Source organism: Lepus europaeus, chromosome 19 (assembly GCF_033115175.1).
Source record: "Lepus europaeus isolate LE1 chromosome 19, mLepTim1.pri, whole genome shotgun sequence".
Lineage (NCBI taxonomy): Eukaryota > Metazoa > Chordata > Mammalia > Lagomorpha > Leporidae > Lepus > Lepus europaeus.
The window spans coordinates 16544362-16571752 of record NC_084845.1 but is presented as its reverse complement, the minus strand read 5'-3'; the positions used below and the strand labels follow the sequence as shown (position 1 = coordinate 16571752).

At 41.8% G+C, this 27391-nt stretch overlaps 1 protein-coding gene across 4 annotated transcripts in view; it reads left to right on the top strand.

Moving 5' to 3' along the window:
* The window catches only part of LSM14A (LSM14A mRNA processing body assembly factor), a 58027-nt gene that overhangs the window by 10931 nt on the left and 19705 nt on the right, over positions 1 to 27391 (top strand). For 2 of the 4 annotated variants that reach the window (XM_062177126.1, XM_062177127.1), the window contains exons 2-3: positions 12219 to 12382; positions 14694 to 14854. In XM_062177126.1, coding sequence (XP_062033110.1) covers positions 12273 to 12382; positions 14694 to 14854 — 271 coding nt within the window. In that variant the 5' untranslated portion in view covers positions 12219 to 12272. Of the gene's footprint in view, positions 1 to 12218; positions 12383 to 13789; positions 13874 to 14693; positions 14855 to 27391 lie in introns of those variants that run through there. The other 2 variants (XM_062177125.1, XM_062177128.1) reach the window with 2 other exon arrangements.

The following is a 27391-nucleotide window of genomic DNA, read 5'->3' as shown; positions in this document are numbered from 1 at the left end:
GCCTTGGCCTGCAGTGCTGGCATCCCATATGGACACTGGTTCCAGTACCTGCTACTCCACTTCCAATCCAGCTCCCTGCTAATGGTTTGGGAAAGCAGTGGAAGATGATCCAAGTGCTTTGGCCTCAGCACCCACATGAAAGACCCAGAAGAATCTCCTGGCTTCAGATCAGCCCAGCTCTAGTCATTGCCCCACTGCAGATGAAAGACCTCTCTCTCTGTCTCTCCCTCTGTCTGTAACCTGCCTCCCGAATAAATAAATAAATCTTTAAAAAAAAAAAAAAAAAAACCTTTTCAGGTCTGTTCCTTTGCCTCATTTCCCAGATTTTATGTAATTTGAAGTTTTAGCTAAAGATTGTTATGATTTTGTTACTTACATTTTTAGAGTCCCTTAAGAGCAGTTTTATTAGCAATATTGATGTATATAGAGCTCTTAATAAAAGTTCTTATTTCTGGCCGGCGCTGTGGCTCAGTAGGCTAATCCTCCGCCTTGCGGCGCTGGCACTCCGGGTTCTAGTCCCGGTTGGGGCACCGATCCTGTCTCGGTTGCCCCTCTTCCAGGCCAGCTCTCTGCTGTGGCCAGGGAGTGCAGTGGAGGATGGCCCAAGTTCTTGGGCCCTGCACCCCATGGGAGACCAGGACAAGCACCTGGCTCCTGCCATCGGATCAGCGCGGTGCGCCGGCTGCAGCACGCCTACCGCGGCGGCCATTGGAGGGTGAACCAACGGCAAAAGGAAGACCTTTGTCTCTCTCTCTCTCACTGTCCACTCTGTCTGTCAAAAATTTAAAAAAATAAATAAATAAAAGTTCTTATTTCACAACTCATTATTCTTTAATTTGTTTGGCTGAAATTTTTCTGTGGTGTCTGTTTGCTGATGGGTCTTTTCTGTACCACATGTACAGTGTTTTGCCTCACTAGCTGTCTTTTCCACTGTACTCTAAAACATTATTCCATTGTTTTCTAGCATTTACTGCATGGGAGAAGTAAGATACCAGTCTGATTCTTCTTGTAGGTTTTCCCACACACTTCCCACTTGAACTCTTGTAGGACTTTTTTCTTCTAACATTCTTGACTTAGATACTGCGTGTCTATGTTGATGCAAAAGAATCAAACCCTTCAGCTCAGGAAGACTTTTTATTTGTTCTTTGATCATTGCTTCTCATTGTAAAACTCCTGTTGACTGCTAACTCATTTTTAAACATTTATCCACGATGACATTTATTTTTGTTTTCTTTTCCAGCTTTTAAACTTTTGCCCTAGATTCTGAGAGTTCCTGGATTGGTCTCTGGTTCACTAATTTAGCATTTGTTAGTATTCTTTCTATTTTATGCTATTGTTGAGTTTCTAGGGGGGTAGCATGGGGATCTGTTTTTCTTTAAAATATTTGTGTTTGGGAATTCAAGGCATGTTATAAAAGATGTTCAAAAAAATGCTCAGCAAAAAATATTTCTTTCTCCTCATCCTGTCATGCAGGCCCCCAATTTTTTTCTGCTTCCAGAGTTATCCAATGCATTTATAAGCATATATGTAAAAATATTCACATCGTCTGTTTTCTAATTCTCTTTGTTCACAGCCTATTCTTGTTTTATCTTGGATTACAATTTAAATTTTAATAAAATTTCTCCTGCTTTGTTGAGCTGGTTTGCTGGTTGCTGTGTGCGCTGATTGTTAATCTTGGTTTTCTTTCAATGTGCCAAGTCTTCAAATTGCCTTTTCTTTTTAATCTACTGAGATTTATAAATTAAAATGATTGTTTTTGACAGCTGGTGTATGCTCTTTTAACAGTGATTTAGGGCACTGTGCAATCTTCCAATAGGTAACTGGTTCTCCAGTGTGGCTAACTGGCATATGAGGGGTCCTTATTGAAGAATTAGCAAACACGTTATCCTGTTTTAAAGGGTTAGGTTAATTCCTTTGACTACTCAGTCAAAATATAGTACAGTTAAATCTCCTAATTGGTATTATTTATTAGCTTGTGTGTTGTGATGACCTTAGTTTATTATTCCATAGAGGATACTCGCTAAAGTCTAGACTCTTCGTAGCCATCCTTTGCCATCTTCCTCACCCCAGGGAAAATATAACAATAAATACTTATCTGAGTGTAGAGACAGTGCATTGTAGCTGTGACTGTGGTAGGATTTCTAAGGAGGAGAGTTGGCCTTTTACAAGTGAATGTCTAAACCCAGGCACCTGAAATTCACCCCTTTCCCTCAAACTCCTTATCCAGAATTTTTTTTTTTTTTTTAAAGATTTGTTTATTTACTTGAAAGAATGAAAGAGAAGGAGGAGCAGAGGCAGAGAGAGACAGAGATCTTCCGTCGTTTGTTCACTCCCCAAATGGCTGCAGCAGCCAGGATTGGGCCAGGCTGAAGCCAGGAACCAAGAGCTTCATCCAGGTCTCCCACGTGGTGCAGGGTCCCAAGGACTTGGACCATCTTCCACTGCTTTCCCAGGCACACTAGCAGAGAGCTGAACTGGAACAGCCAGGACTCAAACCAGTACTCATATGGGATGCTGGCACTGCAGGCGTTTGTTTTACCCACTAGACCACAGTACCAGTCCCTGGATGATTCTTTTTTTATTTCTTTATCTCCTAGATACTTTTTGATACCGTCTACTTTTCTTGATCTCCACTATAACCATGCTAGCCTAGGCTCCTATCACTTCTTATCTGGTTCACCATGGTCTCTTTCTCCAGTGTGGACCACACCAGAGTACAATCACTCTTTTCAAAGCACAAAATCATGTCATTTTCTTAAAATCTTTTAGTGACTTTCTAAGGAAAACTGGAATTCTTACCCATATCTTTGACTTCACATTCAGCTTTATGTCATACCACATATTCGTTTCTGCACTTTAATCCTCATACTTTCTCTCATTTTTGTTCTATAAACAGTGTATTTTTTTGTCTCAGGAATTTCACTCTTCTCCTATCTTGTATTCATCTCCAAATCTCAGTTTAAATATTACATATCAGAGGAGCCTTCTTTGATCTTCATGTACTTTTCTTTAATTTTTTTTTATTTTCAGTCTTCATGAGAATAATAACCACTTACATTAGACAGAATCCTTGTGAGAATTAGCTAAATTCACACATATAGTAGTACTTAGTAAATGCAAACCAAGAAAGGAAGAAAGGAATCCTGTCTAGTAGGTGTTCATCCAATGTTGTCATTGTAAACCCTCATATCCTCCTTGTTTTCCCTTATATATGCTCAAGCTCTGTTGATGCTGATTTGTTCTATCTGTCCCCTTTGTTAGTTTTTACTTGTCACTGTTCATGATTTAGGAATTCTTTGCTTGTTGCTTTAGATCCAGACTCCTCAATAATTCCTCAATGGTAAGAACTACTTTTCTTCCAATATTTACATTGCTGCTGTTGGTGGTATTTTTTTTTTTTCCCTGAAATTCAGATATGGCACAATCTCTGCTAAAACTTTTTTGATGACTGTATTTCTTTCTGGGTAAAATCTCAGTTTAGCAGCTATCTTGGCTTCTCTGTGCCCCTACTTGTCCTGATGGTTTTGGGGACCACATTTTGCACCTTTGCCCCCTTACCTGTCACACTCTTCTCTAATACTCTAAGTATCAAGCACATGCAAGTTTCTCCCTATATGTTTTTTCTTTGCTCACTATTTTTTTTTAAAGATTTATCTTATTTGAGTTACAGAGAGAGAGAGCCAGAGATAAAGAGAGGTCTTCCATCTACTGGTTCACTCACCAAATTACCACAACTGCCAGAGCTGAGCAGATCCAAAGCCAGGAGCTTCCTCCAGGTCTCCCACAAGGGTGCAGAGGCCCAAGGACTTGAGCCATCTTCTATTGCTTTCCCAGGTCACAGCAGAGAGCTGAATTGGAAAAGGAGCAGCCAGGACTCGAATCAGTGCCTGTATCAGATGCCAGCACTGCAGGCCAGGGTTTTAACCCACTGTGCCACAGCACCAGCCCCTGTGCTTACTATTAAATAAGCTGTTCACCCGAGAGAATTACTTAGTGCCTATTTACTGTGCTAGACAATGTGGTAGATGCCAGGAAACAACTGGCATCAATCAAGGGAGGCCACTGGGGAGGCAACAGAGCAGAGTAAGCTGCCACTTGGGATTCCAACATCCCATATCCAAGTGCTGGTTTGATTCTTGACTTCTCCTGCTTCCAATCCAGCTTTCTACTGATGTGCCTGGGAACATAGGCACATCCTCTTCTGATCCAGCTCTCTGCTTATGGCCTGGAGAAGCAGTGGAAGATGGCCCAAATCCTTGGGCCCCTGCACCCACGTGGGAGACCCGGAAGAAGCTCCTGGCTTCAGATCGGCATGGCTCTCTCTCTCAAATAAGTAAAAATCTTTAAAATCAAGGGGAAGAATCTTGCACAGAGGAAGCAGGTGAAGTTACAATTGAGAAGCTCATTAGCTATGCAAGGTCATAAATCTTTAATTGTGGGAGATGACTTTGGGTAATACAGGGAAGAGAGAAGAAAATTAATGAAGATCAATGTTATGGTGGAAAGGACAAGATAGGTTCTAACAAGATGGCTTTTGGGTTTTTTAATTAAACATGAGGAAACTATAACCTTTAGAGTTTGAAAAGTTGAAGGCTGCACTGCGGGTGTAACAGGTTAGGCCGCCACTTGGGACATCCGCATCACATATCTGAGTGCCAGTTTGAGTCCTGGCTACTGTTTCCAATTCAGCCCTGCTAATGCACCCGGGAAACAGCAGAAGACAGCCAAATACTTGGACTCCTGCCAACCATGTTGGAGACCAGCTTGAAGTTCCAGCCTCCTGGCTTTGTCCTGGCTCAGTCCTGGCTGTTGCAGCCATTTGGGGGGTAAACCAGCAGATAGAAAAATCAATCTCTCTCTCTCTCTCTCTCTCTCTCTGCCTTTCAAATAACTATTTTTTAAAGGGGGAGGAAAAGTCATCTGATTGTGAACTGTGGAAATAGAGCTGGTTTTTTTAACCTTCAAGTCACCAGTGCTTGGTAGCTGATAGGTATTGAAGAGATTAAGAACGTTACAGAGAGAGAGAAGTAATGATATGATGTCTCTGTTAGATATGTTAAGTCCAGAACAGAGGTGGTGCAGGCCAGAGCATATGTTTTCATTCAGTGCAGTAATACTTGTTAAAAGAAAGAAGATGGTATGGATAACAATGAAAAAAGAACCAAAGAAGGGTGCAGGTATGCATAAAGTGGGAGTTTTTGGAAGCAGCCTGTGATACAATTCAAAGAACAGACCTATAGACTCTTAAAAAGCTCCACTCTTAAGTTTAAAAAATAAAAAAGCCACAAACTGCTAAAACTATCATCCTATTTTCAGGGTTGGCCAGGGTACTGCTTTATGGATGAAATGTTGTTCTTTAAGTATTTAAACCTTGTTTTCAGCCCATTTATAATAGTTTTTTCCAAACATGCTATACTTCAAATGTTTTTAGCAAGAATTAGTGTAAGGCTTGGATATAGAACAACAGATATATTTACATATGTCAGAAAGCAGGAAAATACAAGTTGTAACTTTGTTTTTCTGGTTTGATGCTTTTGCGTATAGACAATTTTTCAAATATGCTATTGTGTTTTCCCATTCTGTTGATGTCCATTTGTTATTTCTTAGTTTGTATAATTTGATTTAATCCTCTTGCTACAAACACTGTTCAGTACTTTCGTAAATAGCCATCCAACCCTGGCCGTTGCGGCCGTTTGGAGAGTGAACCAGAGGATGGAAGATCTGTCTCTCTTTCTCTCTGCCTCTGCATCTCCCTCTCTGTAACTCTGCCTTTCAAATAAGTTAAAACACACACATCATAAATCTTTTTTTTTTTAAATTAATTAATTTATTTGAATGAGTTAGATCTTGCTGAGCCAGACCGAAGCCAGAAGTCTGGAACTCCGTCCCAGTCTCCCACATGGTACAAGGGCCCAAGCTTCTCCACTGCTTTCCCAGGCATATGAACAAGAGGCTAGCTGAAATCAGAAGTGGAGCAGCCAGGACTTAAACAGGTGCTCATATGGGATGCTGGCATCACAGGCAGTGGCTTAACCAGCATCATAAGTCATACCCTAGGTTTCAGCTTACTTGGCTTTGTTTTCTTAATTTATTCTGTCAGTGTTTCTTGGATACTTTAGCATTTCATTTGTTCTCACTTTTTTTTTTTTTTTTTTTTTTTTTTAAATTTTTTGACAGGCAGAGTGGACAGTGAGAGAGAGAGACAGAGAAAAAGGTCTTCCTTTTGCCGTTGGTTCACCCTCCAGTGGCTGCCACGGCCGGCGCACCGCGCTGATCCGATGGCAGGAGCCAGAGGCTTATCCTGGTCTCCCATGGGGTACAGGACCCAAGCACTTGGGCCATACTCCACTGCACTCCCTGGCCACAGCAGAGAGCTGGCCTGGAAGAGGGGCAACCGATGTTCTCACTTTTTGATACTCAGTGGACTTGTTTCTTGTCTTTACCAATTGATAATAAAACCTAACATTTTTAATTCATGTCAAAAGTTAAGACTTCGAGAAATTATTAATGACATCATTTTGGAGGTACTAGCTTAAAGTACAACTATGTAGTTTTAGTATATTATGTTTGTCATGTTTAAACTTAGAAAATTTCACTTCTATATTGGAGATATTGCATTGGTAAGCTAGTAACTACAGCTCTTCCTCTATTCATGTACTATACTGTATATACAGTATTCATATACAGGCAGCCAAGTTTGGCATTAGGTTGACGTCTGAGCTTGCCTTACTCTGGAGACTTTTTAGATAAGATTTTGGCCAGATAATTTTCTCCTATCTGTTTAGGAAAAAAAATACAGTTGTATGATACATTTCAGTTAATCTTCATTATCATTTACAATCATAAATTAAAAAATTGTGTGTTTAAGATTTATTTATTTGAGGGACTGGTGCTGTGACATAGTGGGTAAAGCTGCCACCTGCAGTGCCATCATCCTATATGGGCACCAGTTTGAGTCCGGCTGCTCCACCTCTGATCCAGCTCCCTGCTAATGGGCCTGGCAAAGCAGCGGAAGATGGCCCAAGTGCTTGGGCCCTTATACCCATATGGGAGTTCTGGAAGAAGCTCTTGGATCCTGGCTTTGTATCTGCCTCTGCTTCTCTGTAACTCTGCCTTTCAAATAAATAAATCTTTAAAAAAAAAAAGATTTATTTATTTGAAAGGCAGAGTTAGAGAGAAAAAGATCATCCATCCACTGATTCGCTCCCCAAATGGCCACAATGGCTGAGCTGGAATGATCTGAAGTCAGGAGCCAGGAGCTTCCTCCAGGTTTCCGATATGGATGCAGGGGCCCAAGTACTTGGGCCATCTTCTTTGGCTTTCCCAGGCGTATTAGTAGGGAGCTGGATCGGAAGTAGAGCAGCCAGGACCCCGGCACCTATTAGGGATGTCGGGGCCATGGGTAGGGGCTTTACCAGCTACACCACAGTACTGACCCCCAGTTGTGTTCTTTTTAAGAATAATAGAACAAATTATTTTCCCGATTTCGCACTCTCTTTTACTAAAGAGTGGCCTAAAATTTAGAGTTATCTAATTTGGGGAAGAAGGAAAACTGGAATACTTACTGAAGGAATGTGGCTTCATAATGAAACAGAGGGACCAATGTTGTAACATGGTGGGTTAAGCCACTGCTTGCAATGCCTTCATTCCATATGGGTACAGGTTCATGTCCCAGCTGTTCCACTTCCAATCCCAACTCCCTACTAATGTGCCTGGGAAAGCAATGGTAGATGGCCTGAGTTATCTCTCTCTCTCACCCCTCTCTCTATATATAACTATGCCTGTCAACTAAATAAATAATAAATCTTTTAAAAAATTGATGAGATGTGGAATAGAGGACAGCCACTCCTAATTTCACCCATTTCCCCAAATAGCATTATTTCATATATTCACTTGTAGGCTATATTGTAGGTGTTCACATGCATGTTTGTGTTTCAGTTATGTTACTATAACATAAAATTAACCATTATAAAGTGTACAGTTTATTGGAATTTAGTGTCGTCAACAGTGTTGTACAGCCATCATCTCTCCTTAGTTTCAAAAATTTTCCTCACCTTCGAAAAACATACCTTCTCATTAAGTAATCCCTCCTCATACCTCAATTATCACTAACATGCTTCCTGTCTACATGGCGTTTTCTCTTTTGGAAACATATAAAAGGAATTACGTGTGTGGTGTTGTGTGTCTCATTTCTTTCATTAAGCATACTGCTTTGGAGCTTCATTCTAGATGTAGCATGTATCAACGTTTTATTCCTTTCTGTGGTTGAATGATACTCCGTTTTTTTTTTACATATATAATATTAATATTATCTATAGGAAATACATCTATACATCACAATTGGCCCATTCATTTGTTGGTGGGCATTTGTGTTGTTTCCACCTTTTGGCTGTTGTGAATAATGCTGCTGTAAACATTTGTGTTCAGGTAGCATCTGTGGTGCTTGGTTTTGGCAGCCCTAGCAAACTAGGGTCTTCTTTCCCACAAAGTACACTTGCTAGACTGTAAACCCCCTGAGGGTGAGTATAGACAGCTCTTAGAGTGTGGTACTTTAATATATTGCTTAATCCCACTATATCAGAGTCAGGTTAGTATCTACAGCCACATTCTCAGTAGTAGCATTAGGTTCTTAATTTGAAGGCTGATACTGTGTCAGCACTAAGGATAGAAGATAGAATTGCTGTAAAAGCCAAAATGAGTAAATAGAGCAGAAATGTTTCTTTCCCAAAGTACTAAATAATATATTGTAAATATATACTAAATAATATATTATGGATGAAAAACAAAAGGAAAAATGACACTGTGGTCCTAGATTAAATTAAATATTTAAGCTTATCCCCAAAGAATTATGAAGAATGGGATAATAGGAAAAATTCATAGCAGATTTTGTTAGACATAAACATTTATGTCATAGTATGATATATGCTTTCCTGCACTGTGATTATGAGATTTATAGGGAAATTAGGGTTTAGGAGACAGAGCATTCAAAATCTGTGCAACTTTGTATTTTGAGCCCTAAGAATACCAGCATGCTTAAAAACGTAGTAAATTCCTAAAACATAAATACTACAGTAAATGGGGAATTTTCTCTTGAAAACAAAAGTGATGGTAGCCTAGTGGAAGATGATACAAGGAAGAATTGAGGCTGTTGTGGGAGTTAAGGAAAGGTTGTATTAAAATTAGGGAGAGACATGCACTTGTAAGACTGAGTATGTAGCCAGATTGAGCTGAGATGAGTGGGCTTAATATACTGTTCCTTAGTAGCTTGATGAAATTACCTGCAGTTACAGAATTTAGTGCAAAAAAATAAATATGTCAGGAAAAGTTAGGGATGAATCGATGTGATTTTGTAATATACTGACATAATTCCCTTCCTTACGAATGCATAGGAGGTAATTCGTGTGCTGAAACATGTTGTAACAGAACAGTACTTTCTGTATTTGGCGTGCCTCCTTTCTTTCTGCTGTCAGTGCCCACGTTTCAACCTTGGGGATCTCTCCATTGCTGTACCACAGTATCTTCCTGCCATGTGTTCTTCTGTTGAACTGTTACAGCAAATGACAGGTCCTGAGGATTGTCGCCTTTTCTCCTCTTTTCTTCTCACATGTTCTGTAAACTTTTTCTTGATTCCATGCTTTCTATTCTTTTGGTTTTTTTTCCTTAACTCCTTTTGATGACTGCTGCTGGCCTAAAGGGAGGTGGCAGATGTTCTTTTAACTCTCATTTCACCTGGGTATGCTCAAGGGCCTGTGACTTTCCTCCCTCTTGCTTCTTAACTAACTTGCTACTTTGGATTGTGGTGCTGAAGTTGGAGGTGCGATTGACTTATTTGAAATTTTCTGAGCCGGCGCCGTGGCTTAACAGGCTAATCCTCCGCCTTGCGGCACCGGCACACCGGGTTCTAGTCCCGGTTGGGGCGCCGGATTCTATCTCGGTTGCCCCTCTTCCAGGCCAGCTCTCTGCTATGGCCCGGGAGTGCAGTGGAGGATGGCCCAAGTGCTTGGGCCCTGCACCCACATGGGAGACCAGGAAAAGCACCTGGCTCCTGACTTCAGATCAGCGAGATGTGCCGGCCGCAGCCTACCGCGGCGGCCATTGGAGGGTGAACCAACGGCAAAGGAAGACCTTTCTCTCTGTCTCTCTCTCTCTCACTATCCACTCTGCCTGTCAAAAAAAAATTTTTTTTTCTTAGTCCTTTCTCTTCATCAGCCTTCCTTTTACATAAAGCTGAAAGTGTGAAATCTGTTTTCTTCTTCCTGTCCGCTACAGTACTGATTGGCTGTTAGGAAAGGGGACTGTCAGCTAGGGCATTCCATAACTTTGCACTGTCACACCTGTGTCACAGCCCCCATCTACAAAGTTGGCCAATACCAATGAACATTTCTCTGGCGGTACCTTCTGGTATGGATTCTGGGTTTGGTCTTCCTATTTAGACTATCTGGTTCTATATTTCAATGTTTTTAAATCATTTAATGTTATAGTTTAATATTTTTTCATTTCCTTCAGTCTTAGAAAAAGATGTTTTTTTATAAACCCATCCATACCATCGTCTTTCCCAGAAGTCTCGTGAGTGCTAGGAAGGATTTTCAGAATAAGAAAATAAGGCATTCTACACTGTGGCATAGTGGGTAAAGCCGCCACCTGCAGTGCCAGCATCTCATGTAGGCTCCGGTTCAAGTCCAGGCTGCTCCACTTCGATCCAGTTCTCTGCTATGGCCTGGGAAGGCAATAGAAGATTGCCCAAGTCCTTGGGCCCTTGCACTCACGTGAAAGATCTGGAAGAAGCTCCTGGCTCCTGGCTTCTGTTCAGGACAGCTTCAGCTGTTGCAGCCATCTGGGGAGTGAACCAGTGGATGGAAGACTGACTGATCTCTCTCTCTCTCCCTGCCTCTCTGTGACAGCCTTTTAAATAAATAAAATAAATCTTTAAAAAAAAAAAAAAGAAAATACGGCAATTTTAAATTGAAATAACATTCATCCTCAGTCTAACTCTGGGTCAGTTCAGCAGAAAGATGTTTGTGTTCAAAATTTTGCACAGGCCGGCGCCGCGGCTCAATAGGCTAATCCTCCGCCTAGCGGCGCCGGCACACCGGGTTCTAGTCCCGGTCGGGGCACCGATCCTGTCCCGGTTGCCCCTCTTCCAGGCCAGCTCTCTGCTGTGGCCAGGGAAGGCAGTGGAGGATGGCCCAAGTCCTTGGGCCCTGCACCCCATGGGAGACCAGGAGAAGCACCTGGCTCCTGCCATCGGATCAGCGCGGTGCGCCGGCCGCAGCGTGCTACCGCGGCGGCCATTGGAGGGTGAACGAACGGCAAAAGGAAGACCTTTCTCTCTGTCTCTGTCTCTCACTGTCCACTCTGCCTGTCAAAAATAAAAAAAATTAAAAAAAAATTTTTTTTGCACAATGTTGAAGGGTGTATTTGCTTCGGGACACTCTGTAAGTGAATATTATGTGACGTTTCAGACTTTTCTTGCTCAGAGCTTCTGTGTGATTGTGAACAGTTTCAGAAGTATCCTTTAGACAGTGAACCTGAAATTTGTAAGAGACTCGGGAAATTAGATCTGGACAGTGTCCTGGATAATTCTAATTCAGTGGACATCGGCATTTGTTGCCAGCTTATGCTGTTTCAGGTGGTCTGTGGTTTAACTTTGAATAATGTTATCTTCAGTGTTAAAATAATCAGATTTAATTATATACTAGATATGTTAGGTAGCCAAGGCATTTCGGGCTGTCTCCTGGGGCAGTATAACAGATAGCACTCAGCTGGGCTTCTGGAGGCAGCTGCTCACCAAGGTAAACATTACTACATTGTCTTCTGTTGGTCTAAAAGCTCAATTTCCCAAACCTGGGGATTTTGTGAGCTGGAAAAATCTTCATTGCCACCTCCCACCACCAAAAATATATGACATTGCCATATTTTTATTTTACTGAATGAGTTTATTAAAAACAGGTCAGCAATGAGAGGAAGATCTTTTTAACACCTCTTCTCACATGATCATCAAAGATATAAATAAAAGTACAGGAAGAACACAACCTCGTAAGACGATAAATTAAATTGAATGCATTTAGCTTTAGGCAAAACCTACTCTTACTTAGCTACAGATTAATGAATACCTTTTCACAGATTACATTACTGTGTAGTGCTTGGAAAATACAACGCTTAAAAGAGGTGCTGCCTGAGTATGAATAGACACACATCTCTTGTCCTTTATTTTCCAGTTCGATCCTTTGGTACAGAAGACAGACCAACAGATCGTCCAATACCACCTCGAGATGAAGTCTTTGAATACATCATATTCCGTGGGAGTGATATTAAAGACCTCACCGTTTGTGAGCCACCGAAACCACAGTGCTCTTTGCCTCAGGACCCAGCTATCGTGCAGGTAACTGACAGTATATCTGCCTTAGAGTATAAGTAAACCTCACACATGGCTGGCCTTGGCTTTTGCCTCTCCCAGTTGAATGTTCCTGTTACCATTTCTAAGTAACCTGGATACCTGAAATTGCCCAGATAATGTTGTCATCTAGATTTTCCTCTTTGGATCATAAAAGAAGTCAGTATTCATAACATACTCTAAGCTTGTTACCATAATTAAGTCAGGGTGATAATTGTTACTCTTTACTAAAATTATTTGATTTAATGGGGAAAACTGCTAAGTCATGTTATATATTATGTGATATTTAGTGATACATAATATCACACAAGTAAAAGGATTTTAACCTATATGGAAAGTTCTTTAATTCCTAAATTTAAAGACCTTAATTCTCAGAAAGAATTTAAAATTTTCATATTGTAAAAATAGAAATATTTACACATTTGTAAATTCTGAGTTTTTCCGTGTTCATTGGAAGCACATGAAGGCTTTCTAAATTTGACTATAACAGAAAAATCAGTTTCACCTAAGAGTATTTTTAGTTGAGGGGATGGTTTGGTCTCCCATGATTTCCTCCCTAAATTCAGTTTCTTCTCATCTTTTTTTCCTATCATGTCTTTGTTATTTGCACTGAAATATGCTTGTTTTTCAGCAGTGTATACTTTGATTGCTTTAAATTGTCTTTTCCACACACACACCTTTATATATATATATTTTTTTAAGATTTGTTTATTTCAAAGAATGTCAGAGAGGGAGGGTGAGACAGACAGAGCTCTTCATCTGCTGGTTCACTCCCCAAAAGGCTGCAACAGCCAGGTCTGGACCAGGCTGAAACCAAGAGCCAGGAACTTCATCTTGGTCTCCCACGTGGGTGTCAGGGGCCCAAGCCCTTGGGTGTCATCTGCTACCCTCCTAGGCAAATTCTTAGGGGTGCTGGATAAGAAGTGGAGCAGCCAGGACTCAACCTGGCTCTCTGACATGAGATGCCAGTCCCAAATTGGAAACTTAACCCACTGTGTTATAACACCAGCACCCATCTTCATCCTTTTTTATGCTGTGATAAATCTTCTGAGTGTTCCACAAAATAGCTTCTGTGTATTATCTTGCATCAGATTTGACTTATTTCCAAGTACTAAAGGAAAATATCTAATAAGCTCATCTGAAAATAAATAGAAAAATCAAAGTGAAAAGAAGTACCTTGTAATATTTATTTACCTTTTTCCCTGAATATAACCTTTTTAATAAGAAACTGTAAGGGGCAGGCATTGTGGCGAGTTAAGCTACTGCTTGGGATGCCCACATCCTGTATCAAAATACGGGTTGAAGTCCCGGCTACACTGCTGCTGATGCAGCTTCCTGCTGCTGCATTCTGGAAGGCAGCAGATGACCACTTAAGTGTTTGGGTCCCTGTCACCCATGTGAGAAATCTAGATGGAGTTCCAGGCTCCTGGCTTTGGCCTGGCCCAACCCTGGCTGTCGTGGGCGTTGGGGAGTACACCGGTGAGTGAAAGATATATCTCTCTTATCTGTCTCTTTCTGTCTGCCTTTAAAGTAGATGAAAACAAATATTTTTTTAAATGTGAATTTGGTTCTTGTACCATAAACTGGAAAAGTGTGTAATCTCATCTGTCCTTCCTTTGTTAAGTCTTATTTTGGGGGAATGGAGTCTGAAGGAATCGACAAAAAATTTTGAATCAATTAAATGGAGAAAGAAGAGACACACTCTTAAATAGCTGCCTACAGCAGAAACTAGTGTTATCTTACTGTCTATTATATCTATCTTTGAGTAATTATTTGGGAACCAGTTATTTAATTTTATGGAAGGAGAAAAACTAAAAGAGCGCAAATCAGAATGTTACTCAGGTGTTGAGTAACTCCAACCTTCATAAACTTCAACTTGGCCCTTTTACCTATTCGTTCAGCAGTATTTATGAAATTCCTGATATGTGTTTGATATTAGCAGTGAATGCATGGATAAGGCCCTTCTATCAATGAATTTGTATCCTGAGAGCCTTTAATACTGTTGTTACTTATACTATGAAATATTTTATAATATGGTAAATTAACACACTGCATATATGTACAATAACATATTTTAGATTTGGTTGGGTTAAGTTTAACTCTTAAAGGGAGAGTTTATTATAGAAAAAATTTGTAAATCACATTAAGTAACTGGTACAAATATTGAAATCAGATTGTTCAGCTATTTAATATTAAAAACATACAGAAATTATTTGAATTCTTTTTGTATCTCATAGTTATTATTTAATACTTTTCTTAAAAACTCTGAATTTCTTTCCATCACTCGTATGTTGCTTAGAGCTTGGAAAAATAACCTGATTTTCCTTCAGTCTTCACTAGGTTCATCTGCTTCTTCATTCCAGTCAGTGGGTTCCTACGGACCTTTTGGCAGGATGCCGACATATAGTCAGTTCAGTCCAAGTTCATTAGTCGGGCAGCAGTTTGGTACTGTTGGTGTTGGTATGTGCTAGTTTTTTTTCTTATTCTTATTTTTTGTAATCTTTACATGAAGTTGTGGAGAATTTACCCCACACCTTCAGAAAATGTTGGTTGATGTTCCTTTTGTAACCTTATTTTGCGATCTGATTATTATTTTAAAGCCTTTTTTAATGTTCTTAGTGATTAATGGTTCTGTAAAAAAAAGCTTTGAGAATAGTCACATATTTTAAAACTAGGTGTATCTAATTACTAGATTTTATTGAATTTTTAAGAAAGGCAGAAGGAAACAGATCATTCATCTGCTAGTTCACTCCCAAAATGACTGCACCAGCATGATCTGGGTCAGACCAAAGCCAGGAGCCAGGAACTCCATCCTAGTCTCCCATGCACTTTAGCAAAGAGCTGGATGGGAAGCAGAGTAGCTGGGATGCCCAACTAACACTCCAGTATAGGATGCCAGTGTCGTAAGCAGTGCCTTAACCTGCTACACCAGAAAGCTGGCCCCTGGAAGATGTAAATCTTCATCTGACCATTTAAAAATGAACTTTTGTTTTAAGATTTATTTATATATTTGAGAAGCAGAGTTAAAGACAGAGAGAAAGGCCTTCCTTCCACTAGTTCCCTCCCCAAATGAATACAACAACTGGGGCTAGGCCAATCTGAAGCCAGGAACCAGGAGCTTCTGGGACCTACGTGGGTACAGGGGCCCAAGCACTTGAGCCATCTTCCACTGCTTTCCCAGGTTATAGTAGAGAGCTGAATCAGAAGAGGAGCAGCCAGGACTTGAACCAGCACCCATATAGGATGCTGGCACTGAAAGTTGGGGCTTTAACCTGCTATGCCACAGCACTGACCCCTGAACATTTTTTTCAACAGGGACACTTTTCCAAAAGGGAATTGTGAATAATGTCATTAGTGAATGATGATGCCATTAAGGAACATTATTTATATGATAGATTATATATTAGTATTACTTATATATTAGTATATATGTGTTCTTTAGATTGAGTAAAATATTAACACTCACCTGTGAGAGATGCTCATGTATAGCAACTATATGGACTTAGTTCTTTGTTTAAATATTTATTTTATTTATTTGAAAGGCAGAGTTGCAGTCCACTGGTTCACTCCTAAGTGACTACAATAGCCAAGGCTAAGCCAGGACAAAGTCAGGACCCTGGAACTCCATCCAAGTCTCCCACATGGGTGACAGGAGCCCAAGCACTTGAGCCATTTTCCACTGCTTTCCCAGGCACATTAGCAGGGAGTTGGATCAGAAGTAGAGCAGCAAGGACTCAAACCGGGGATTGTATGGGATGCTGGTATCACATGTGGCAGCCTAATGCGGCTCCCCGTTGCTAGTGCCTGTGCTTTGTTTGTTCTAACAGTGTTTTCAAAGCATTAAACTGTAATGAAAATATATAGGGGACTGGCTAATGACAGGCCTACTGAAGAAGAGGGCAAAAGCCTTTGAGTGCAAGAGCTAGACACACTTAGATCAACTCAGTGTTATTTTACTTTTATTTATTTGGGAGACAGAGAATGCTTATCAGCTGGTTGACTACTGAAATGCCCACAATGACCAGGGCTGAGGCTAAAAACTTGGATAACAATCCAGTTCTCCCTTGTGAGTGGCATGAACTTCATTCCCTGAGCCATCAGTCCTGCCTCCCAGGGTCTGCATTAGCAGGAAGTCAGAGTTAGGAGTCGGAAGTCGATATCTAGTGCAAATACTACAATATGAGTTGCAAGCATCATAATAGCATCTTGACTTTAAATCTTAAGCTCTAGCCCTTAATCTTTTTAATTCTATTCCAAAAAATCATATTTCAGTTAGAACTATTAAGAAAACTTAGTTTAATTCTTAAACTGTTTTGTGTTTATTATAAAACATAGCAAATATATTGATGTTGGGAAACAGTGTTCTTATTGTGGAGAAGGAAGGTACATATAATGGAAGGTGAAAGTTGAGAAAGAACCTTATAGTGTTGAATATGAACTGAGATATGTCTTTGAACTCATTTCTTAAGAAACGAGTTATTTCCTTGCTCTCGTCCTAGGAAGAACCAAGAATCAGTGGTACCCAAGAGCAAAGAACAGATGTAGACCTAGTTCTCAGTTTCTAAATACTATTTCCGATTGAAAGGAAACAGGGGCTCTTGCAAAAAGAAGGAAAAAAAGAAAAATGCCTGATAATATGTAGAAGGAGTGGTGGACGGTGGGAAGGCAGATGCTGTAGCACAGCAGGTTAAGCCAGTTGGGATGCCTGCATTCCATATCAATGCCTGGAATGGAGTCCTGGGTCTGCTTCTGATCCACCTTCCTGTTCATGCACCTAGGAGGCAGCAGGTAGTGGCTCAAGTACTGAGTTTCTGCCAACCATATGGGAGACCCTAATGCAGTTCTTGGCTACTGGCTCAACCCCAGCCATTGCAGGTGTTTGGGGAACGAAGCAGCAGATGAAAGCTCTCCCTGTGTCTGTGTGTGTCACTCTGCCTTTCAAATGAACGAACAAATTTTTTTTTTTTTTTTTTTTAAATTTTTGACAGGCAGAGTGGACAGTGAGAGAGACAAACAGAGAGAAAGGTCTTCCTTTTGCCATTGGTTCACCCTCCAATGGCCGCCGCGGCTGGCGCGCTACAGCCAGCACACCACAGTGATCCGATGGCAGGAGCCAGGTGCCTATCCTGGTCTCCCATGGGGTGCAGGGCCAAAGCACCTGAGCCATCCTCCACTGCACTCCCTGGCCACAGCAGAGAGCTGGCCTGGAAGAGGGGCAACCGGGACAGAATCCGGTGCCCCGACCGGGACTAGAACCTGGTGTGCCGGCGCCACAAGGCGGAGGATTAGCCTAGTGAGCCGCGGTGCCGGCCCACAAATATTTTTTTTTAAAACAACATATTCTGAGATATCGTAAAAAATTATCTATCGGGACCAGCACTATGGCATAGCAGGTAAAGCCACTGCCTGCAGTGCTGGCATTTCATTTGGGCAACCGTTCATTCCTGGCTGCTCCACTTCTGATCCAGCTCTCTACTATGGCCTGGGAAAGCAGTAGAAGATGGCCCAAGTCATTGGGCCCCTGCACCCCTGCAGGAGACCCAGAAGAAGCTCTTGGCTTCAGATTGGCCCAGCTCCAGCCGTTGCAGCCACTTGGGGAATGAACCAGCGGATGGAAGACCTCTCTTTGTCTCTCTCTGTGCCTGCCTCTGTACCTCTGTCTTTCAAATAAATAAATAAATCTTTTTAAAAAATTATCATCTCATAACTTACTTATCAGTTACATGAGGGGCAGTAAATGTGCCTGTTTTAGTAAGAGAAAGATCTAATCAAAAGTTGAGCATTGCTGTAGTTGATATCTGTTTGTGATGATTGGGAGGATGTGTATCATCTTTGTGGTATGTGGACTGAGTACAGAGTCTGATTCTGAAAAGGTGTGTGTGTACAGAAGATGGCGTGTCTTGCAAAACAAGAATCAGTGTTACATGGAACAGAGAGGCAATAGAACTTTTCTGGGCTGGGGAAAACAGGTGACAAGGCATTCAGATGTAATATGAGGTCAGATCCTGGATTTAGAAACTTTGAGTGTGGACTACTGTAGTTAGATGGTATATTTACTTCTGATTTTCTTAATTGTGTGGTAGTTAACTATACAGAAGAATGGGGCCGGCGCCGTGGCTTAACAGGCTAATCCTCTGCCTTGCGGCGCCGGCACACCAGGTTCTAGTCCTGGTTGGGGCGTCGGATTCTATTCCGGTTGCCCCTCTTCCAGGCCAGCTCTCTGCTATGGCCCAGGAAGGCAGTGGAGGATGGCCCAAGTGCTTGGGCCCTGCACCCGCATGGGAGACCAGGAGAAGCACCTGGCTCCTGGCTTCGGATCAGTGCGGTGCGCCAGCCGCCGCGGCCAGTGGAGGGTGAACCAACGGCAAAAGGAAGACCTTTCTCTCTGTCTCTCTCTCTCACTATCTACTCTGTCAAAAAAAAAAAAAAAAAAAAGAATGGGGGAGATAGCTTGGAAGGATTTAAGGGTAAATGATCCAGTTGTTACAGCTTATCTGGCAAGAGAAGTTATACATCAAGGTATAAAGAGATGGAGTAGATGTAGCAAAATGTTAGCAGCAGGACCAGCACAGTAGCTCTGCAGGTTAAGCCATGGCCTGCAGTGCTGGCATCCCATATGGGCGCCAGTTCGATTCCCAGCTGCTCCACTTCTGATCCCGCTCTCTGCTGTGGCCTGGGAAAGCAGTAGAAAATGGCCCAAGTCCTTGGGCTCCTGCAGTCACCTGTAGACCCAGAAGAAGCTCCAACCATTGCGGCCATCTGGGGAGTAAATCAGTGGATGGAAGACCTCTGTCTCTCTGCCTTTGCCTCTCTGCAACTCTGCCTTTCAAATAAATAATTTTTTTTTTTTAAGTATATGGGAGGACATGTGTTCAGTACTTGTGAATAGTAGCGCGCCCCCCCCCCCCCCACCTTTTTGACAGGCAGAGTTAGACAGTGGGAGAGAAAGAAAGGTCTTTCTTCCGTTGGTTCACCCCCCAAATGGCTGCTACAGCTGGTGTGCTGCACCAATCCAAAGCCAGGAGCCAGGTGCTTCTCCTGATCTCCCATGCAGGTGCAGGGCCCAAGCACTTGGGCCATCCTCCACTGCCTTCCCGGGCCACACAGAGAGCTGGACTGGAAGAGGAGCAACCGGAACTAGTCCCCGGCACCCCAACCAGGACTAGAACCTGGGGTGCCGGCGCTGCAGGCGGAGGATTAGCCAAGTGAGCTGCAGTGTGGGCCACCACCACCCCCCCTTTTAAAAAGATTTATTTATTTGAAAGTCACAAAGAGAGGAAGAGGGAGAAAGAGAGAATCTTTCATCTGATGGTTCACTCCCTAAATGGCTGCCACAGTTAGAGCCAGGCCAGGCCAAAGCCAAGAGTCAGGAGCTTTTTCCGGGTCTCCCACATGAGTACAGGGGCCCAAGCTCTTGGGCCATCTTCCACTGTTTTCCCAGGCACAAAAGCTGGAACCAGCACCCTTAAAAGATGCCAGTGTTGCAGGTAGTGGCTTTACATGCCACACCACAACACCAGGTGCTCAAGCAGTGACTTAAACCACTGCACCAAATGCTTGCCCTTAAACATTTTTGGTCCCTGGTGTTCGGATTTAAAAGGGAGTTTAAACGAATCAGAATTACATTACTGCTATTTAATGGGAAAGTTTTTTTTCTACTTTCCATATACAGGTGTTCCCAACGAATGATAGGGTTACATCCCCATAAACCCATGGGTCTTTTTTTGTTTATTTGTTTTTGTTTTTTTAAGATAGTTACAGGCAGAGGGAGAGAAAGTGAGAAAGGTCTTCCATATGGGCATGGGAGCCACAGGCGGCGGCTTAGCTTACTACGCCACAGCTCTGGCCCATAGCTGTTTCTTTATAAGTCATTACGATAGTTTTACTGTCTTGTATGCGAAGTCTCATACTCTTATCAGCAAAATGGATAAATGTTGACGGAAAGGACAGAGAAATGGGTGCATTTTAGCTGGTTAAATAGGCAAACCAGGGGCTGGTGTGGTAGTGCAGTGAGTTAGGGTAAGCCACCACTTGCAAGACCAGCATTTATCCATGCTAGTTCGAATCCCAGCTACCCTACTTCCAATCCAGCTCCCTGCAAGTACACCTGGGAAAGTAGCAGATGTCCCAAGTGTTTGAGCCTTTTCTACACATGTGGAAGACCTGGATGGAATTTCTGGCTCCTGTCTTTGACCTGGTCCAGTCCTGGCTGTTGGAGCCATTTGGGGACTGAACCAGTGGATGGAAGAACAGTCTCTGTTTCTGTCTCTCTCTCACTTACTCTCACTCTACTTTTCAAACAAATAAAATAAATCTTAAAATAAGTAAACAAAATTGGATGGTGATTCTCTTAGGTCTCCAGTGTTTGTACAGATTAATTTTTAATATACTAAGTTTAATAAGAACTTAGAAGATATACTTAAGAAGTTTACAGTTACCATGAAAACAGGAGGATATGTCATACATTTTGCATGCAAGATTAAGAATTGTTAACTATTTTTGGAAAATGATAAAGGAATTAAATCTTACAGTAAAAAGGTGGAGATGGACAGGCTGAATTTTTTTAAAGGCCCACTATATAATTGTAAAAGATGCATTGAAAGAATAGGAGAAAAATCACACAAATAACAATAACAAGAAAACTTGTGTATATATAATAATCTCAGTCAAGCAGCTTAAATATCAAGAGTACTATCAGGTCAGCGCTGTGACGTGGCAGGTAAAGCTGCAGCCTGTAGGACCAGCATCCCATATGGGTGCCAGTTCTAGTCCTAGCTGCTTCACTTTCAATCCAGCTCCCTGCTATGGCCTGGGAAAGCAGTAGAAGCTGGCCCAAGTCCTTGGGCCCCTGCACCCTCATGGAAGACCTGGAAGAAGCTCCTGGCTTCAGATTGGCCCAGCTCCAGCCATCGCAGCCATCTGGGGAGTGAACCAGTGGATGGAAGACTTCTCTTTCTCCCTCTGCCTCTCTGTAACTGTGCCTTTCAAATAAATAAATAAATCTTTTTAAAAAATACTATCAGCGATAAAGAGTAATTTTTTAAAATTTATTTTATTTATTTGAAAGAGTTAGAGAGAGAGAACAGAAAGAAAGTTCTTCCATCGGCTGGTTCACTCCCCAAATGACTGCAATGGCCAGAGCTGAGCTGCTCCAAAGCCAGAAGCCAGGAGTTTCTTCTGGGTCTCCCACCCAGGTACAGGGGCCCAAGGACTTGGGCCATCTTCTGCTTCCCCAGGCCATAGCAGAGAGCTGGATCAGAAGAGGAGCAGCCAGGTCCTGGGATGCAGGCACTGCAGGATGGGGCTTTAACCCACTATGCCACAGCACCAGCCCCAAGAGAGATTCTTAAAGATTTATTTATTTGAGAGGCAGAGGGAGAGGGAGAGAAATCTTCCAACCGAAATGGCCTCATTGGCTGGAGCAATGATGAGGAAATAGTTTCCGTGTTCCTATGTCTGTTAATGAAGTTGAAACTGTAATTTTAAATCTCTCACAAAGAAAATTCTAGAGCATTTTATTTACTGATATATTCTACCATATATTTAGAGAAGAAATAATTTTTAAAAAGATTTATTTATTTGAAAGGCAGAATTGCAGAGAGGCAGAGGGAGGTCTTCATCCTCTGGTTCACTCCCCAAATGACTGCAAAGGCCAGAGCTGAGCTGATCCAAAGCCAGGAGCGTCCTCTGGGTTTCCCATATGGATGCAGGGGCCCAAGCACTTGGGCCATCTTCTGCTGCTTTCCCAGGCCATAGCAAAGAGCTGGATCAGAAGTAGAGCAGCTGGGACTCGAACCAGTGCCCATATGGGATGCTGGCACTGCAGGCAGTGGCTTTACCTGCTACACCTCAACACTGGCCCCAGAAATAATTTTGTTTAACTACTTGAGAGGCAGAATCCTCTGATTTACTCCCAAAATTCCTGCAGTATTAAGGGCTGGGCCCTGCCAAAGCTGGGAGCCAGGAACTCAATCGATGTCTTGCATGTGGATGGCAAGAATCCAATTATTTGAGCCGTTAACTGCTGCCTACCAGGGTCGTAGTCACTGGGAAACTGAAATCGGAAGTCAGAATCAGGTTATTAAACCCAAGTACTCTGTTATGGGACAGGGCGTCTTGACCAGTGTCTTAACCTCTAGGCCAAACACCAACCCCAGAAATAATTTTCACTCTTCTTGGACAGTCTCCTTCAGAGAATTGAGGAAAAATGAATATTTACTAATCAAATAACCAAGACCAGATAGCTGAGATACCAAACTGATAAGATCATTGCAAGGAAAGAACTTGCCATGTTCCTTGAGCATAACTGTAAAAATCCTCAACAAAATTTTGACAGTGTATCTAGCAATCCCAAAGGATAGCACATAATGAAGTGAGATCTATCTGAAGATGACAAAGTTTTAATATTTGAAAGTTGTTAGTAACTTACCACACTGGCAGAATAACGAAGAAAAACTGTAGTCATCTCATATATTAAATGAATATTTAATAAAACATAGTACCCATTTATCCACAGGTAAGAAATGGAAGGGAATTTCCTAAATTTAATCAGTGAAATGAGTGAAAAAGCGTTAACATAAAATAGTGATGTAATGAACTTTTCCCCCTGAAGTCAGAAATAAAGCTAAGGCATAATTACTTTTTATTATTTCTACTTAATGCTTGGGGATCTTAGCCAGTTCAATAGGTAAGAAATAAGAGGCTTAAATATTGGGGGGCTGGCACTGTGACGTAGCAGGTAAAGTCACTGCCTGCAGTGCTGGCATCCCATAGGGGCACCGGTTCAAGTCCCAGCTGCTCCACTTCTGATCCCGCTCTCTGCTATGGCCTGGGAAAACAGTAGAAGATGGCCCAAGTCCTTGGGCCGCTGCACCCATGACGGAGACCCGGAAGAAGCCCCTGGCTCCCGGCTTCGGATTGGCGCAGCTCTGGCTGTTGAGGCCAATTGGGGAGTGAACCAGCGGATAGAAGACCTCTCTCTCTCCCTCTCCCTCCCTCCCTCTCTCTCTCTCTCTCTCTGCCTCTTCTCTCCTTGTGTAACTCTGACTTTCAAATGAATAAGTAAATCTTAAAAAAATTATTTAAAATAATAATACATATTGGAAAGAAAGAATAAAAGTATTTTTATGTAAAGGTGACATGATTGAGTGTACTGAATATACAAAGGAATATTGAATATGACCACTAGAATGAATTTGTGAATTAAGCATGATAAGCGAATAGATACATGGTAAATACATAACATCAACTATATTTTTGTACTTTAGATAAACAGCTGACAAGCTGGCCTATAAACCAGATCCAGCCAGCCTCCTTTTGGTGAATGAAGTTTATTTGGAACACAGCTACACCCATTTATTTACATGTATCTATGGAGGCTTTTGTACTACAAGGGCAGAGTAGAGCAGGCAGTGCTGAGCTCATATGGCTTACAAGGCTTAAAATATTTTACATACCATCTGGCCACTTATTGAAAAAGTTGGTTGACATCTGATCTAGAACAGATCATTGGGAAGTGAAATGTGTAACGTAATACTGTATATAGTAGCATCAACAAACATCAAACACTCAGAAATAAATATAACAAAAATATTTTTGAAGCCTCTACAACAGTAGTTCTTAATGGATGGAGTTAATTTTACTCCTCTCCCAGGGAACGTTTAGCAATGAAGTATATGGAGATTTTTTTTTCCAAGATTAATTTATTTATTATTTGAAAGGCAGAGTTAGAGAGGCAGAGAGAAAAAAGTCTTCCATCCGCTGGTTCACTCCCCAAATGGCTGCAACAGCCAGAGTTGGGCCATTCCAAAGCTAGGAGCCGGGAGCTGCTTCTGGGTCTCCCACGCGGGTGCGGGGGCCCAAAGACTTGGGCCATCCTCTGCTGCTTTCCCTGGCTATAGCAGAGAGGTGGATTGGAAGTGGAGCAGCCGAGACTTGAACTGGTGCCCATGTGAGATGGCAGCATTGCAAGCAGTGATTTTATCCACTACACCACAGCACCAGCCCTTGCAGATATTTTTGATAGCCATAACTAGAGAATACTACTTGTATCCTGTAAGCTGAGGCCAGGGATACTAGGACAACCCCTTCCCCACCCCACCAAAAAACAAACAAGCAAACAAACAAACAAACACTTAGAATTATCGGGTCCAAAATGTGAATAGTGCCAAAGTTGAGAAAATATGGCTCCATAAAAAAACTTTAGGAACACTAGTGAGATTAAAAATCTAAATAAATGGATGGTTAACCTGTGCTAATGGAATGAGTATATATTTCAGCTAGTATTTTCCCCAAACCTGATTTACAAATTCAGAATAAATCTAGTCAAAATCCCAGTAGACATTTTTAAAAATAGACATTGACATGCTAATTCTAAAATTTATATGAAAATTCAAAGCCTAGGATAGATAGTCTGGCACTGTGGTGCAGTGAGTTAAACACTAAGCCACCATCTGCAGCACCAGCATCCCATATGGGCACCAGTTTGTGTTCAAGCTGCTCCATTCAGCTCCCTGCTGATGTACCTTGAAAAATAGCAGAGAATGGTCCAAGTGGTTGGGGCCTGCACCCACTAAGAGGCCTAGAAGGAGCTCCTGGCTCCTGACTTCAGCCTGGCCCAGCTCTGGCCGTTGGGGCCATTTGAAGAGTGAACCAGTAGATTGAAGATCTCTCTCTGTTCCCCTCAGCCCCACCACCCCCGTAATTCTGACTTTAAATAAATGTCTTCTTTTAAAAAAAATAAAAGGTAGATAGAAAAATCTTTAAGAAGTTTTGAGATTTGCACTATCCAATTTCAAGACTTAGAGTAATCAGAACTGTGTCTTTTTGGCATACAGATAGATAGATAAATGTACCAGAGTTAAAGAGTAGAGAATACAGAAATAGGCCTACTTGTGGACAAGGATTTAGCCTAGCGTTAAGATGCTCAAGTCCCAAAGCAGAGTACCTGGGTTCAATACCTGACTCTAGCTCTGGCTCTTAACTCCAGCTTGGTACTAATGCAGACCCTGGGAGTCAGTAGTGTTGGCTCAAGTAATTGGATTCCTGCCACTCATGTGGGAGACCTAGATTGATTTCCTAGATCCTGTCTTAAGCCCCACCTGGCCCCAGCTGTTGGGGGCATTTGGGAGGTGAATCAGCAGATGGAAGCACACACATGCTCTCTGCCTATCAAATTGTTTCTTTATATATCCTATAAGAAAGAAAAGGACCTGCTCAAATACTAATTCACAACAAAGGTGCCTTTGTAATTTAATGGAGAAAGAAACATCCTTTTAACACATGATGTTACAGCAGCCAGTTATCTAAGTGGAGAAAATAAACCTTGCCCTCAAATAAAGCAGTAATTTGAGGTGGCTTATAGATGTAAATCAGTAGTCGAGTTAGAGTAGGAAGAGGACCTAGGAGAAGAGATGGTGGTTCTGGAAGAATTTGCTGACCGTTGAGTGCTTGATCCACAGGGTAAGCAGTGGAGGTTCCGTTTGGGTGAAGAAGCACAGAGCATGATGGAGATGTGAATACTTATCATTAAAGTGTCTTATGTCTATAAGACAAGAGGTAATATTAGAATGAGTTCAGCTTCACACAGAATTCTAGAAAGCACAACCTGCAACATTTCCAAAGATGTGGGCAGTTTTATTATGCCCCTACTGGACTGGCTGCAGCTGCTGCCCCTCTGTGTTGCACCTAAGGGGATTCCAGTGGCTCCCATTGCCTACCATACTGTTCTGTGCTGTGATACCCATGTCAAAGAAAGCTGTGAACAAATAGAATTCATTAAGTTAGGAGGAATCCAAAGGGAGGAGGGAGTGTCTTAAAGACCATGCAAAGTTAGTAATTGTTGAAGGAACTGGCATTATCTCACCAGGAAATGAACATTGCAAAGGGCATGATCACAATCCCCTTATGTTTTAACAGTAGAAAGGTAAACTATTATGGGCTAGACTGGTGAAAATAAGGAAAGTGATGAGAAAAGAGAAACAGAAAAGGGCAGGGCCTTAAAAACCAAGGTAAGTTATTTGAACTTTTATGTTGAATACAGTGGAAGCTATCAAAGGGTCTTAAGTACTGTACTAATGTGATTATATTTGTATTTTGCCAAAGATTATACCGACTACCATCTTAAGTTGGATTTAGAGGTTGAGGAAGAGGAGCTCTTGTAGAGAAAGAGTGGACATTTAGCATAGCAGTTAAGTTACCACTTTGGATGCCTGCATCCTATATTCAAGTCCTTGGGTTCAAGTCCCTGCTACTCTGCCTTCAGTTCATCTTCCTGCAGATGTACACCCTAGGAGACAGCAGATGATGGCTCAGATGTTGAAGTTCTTACCACCCATGCACGAGAGCCAGATTGATTTCTGTGATGCTGGCATTTGGGGATTAAACCAGCAGATGGAAGATCTCTTGCCATCTCTCTCTCTGCCTTTCAAATGAGATGAAAATAAAAATAAATAAATATAAAACCTACTAGGATATAATAATAAGTAAGAAGAAAGCACAGTCTGTGAAAAATAGATAATACAAAAGTACTATTGCATTTTAGAGAAAATTGACATAACACAGTATATAAGAGAATGGGATCCTTTCTGGAGTTCTTGTGTTACCCAAACTTTTTGTAGTGACTTTAGGCATAATGGTAGGCCATGCCTTTGAAGTTGGAATCCATTGTCTGTTCCCTTGGAAATGCTGAAAAAGTTGTTAGTGGACCTGATTTGGCTTCTTGTGCAGATGCTTAGTTTTAGAATAATGGAACCTTACTGTTGATATAGAATACCATTTCTGCTACTGCTCTGATATGGGGCCTTGCTGTTCCATCTACATAGTTACTCAGGAAAATACTGGATACTTTAGAAAAATTATTTGTGGGCCTGTATTGTAGCACAACTACCTGTAGCACTACTACCTGTGATGCCGATATCCCATATGCACACCAATTCGAGTTCTGGCTGCTCCACTTCTATTCCTGTTGTCTGGGAGAGCAGCAGAAGATGGCCCATG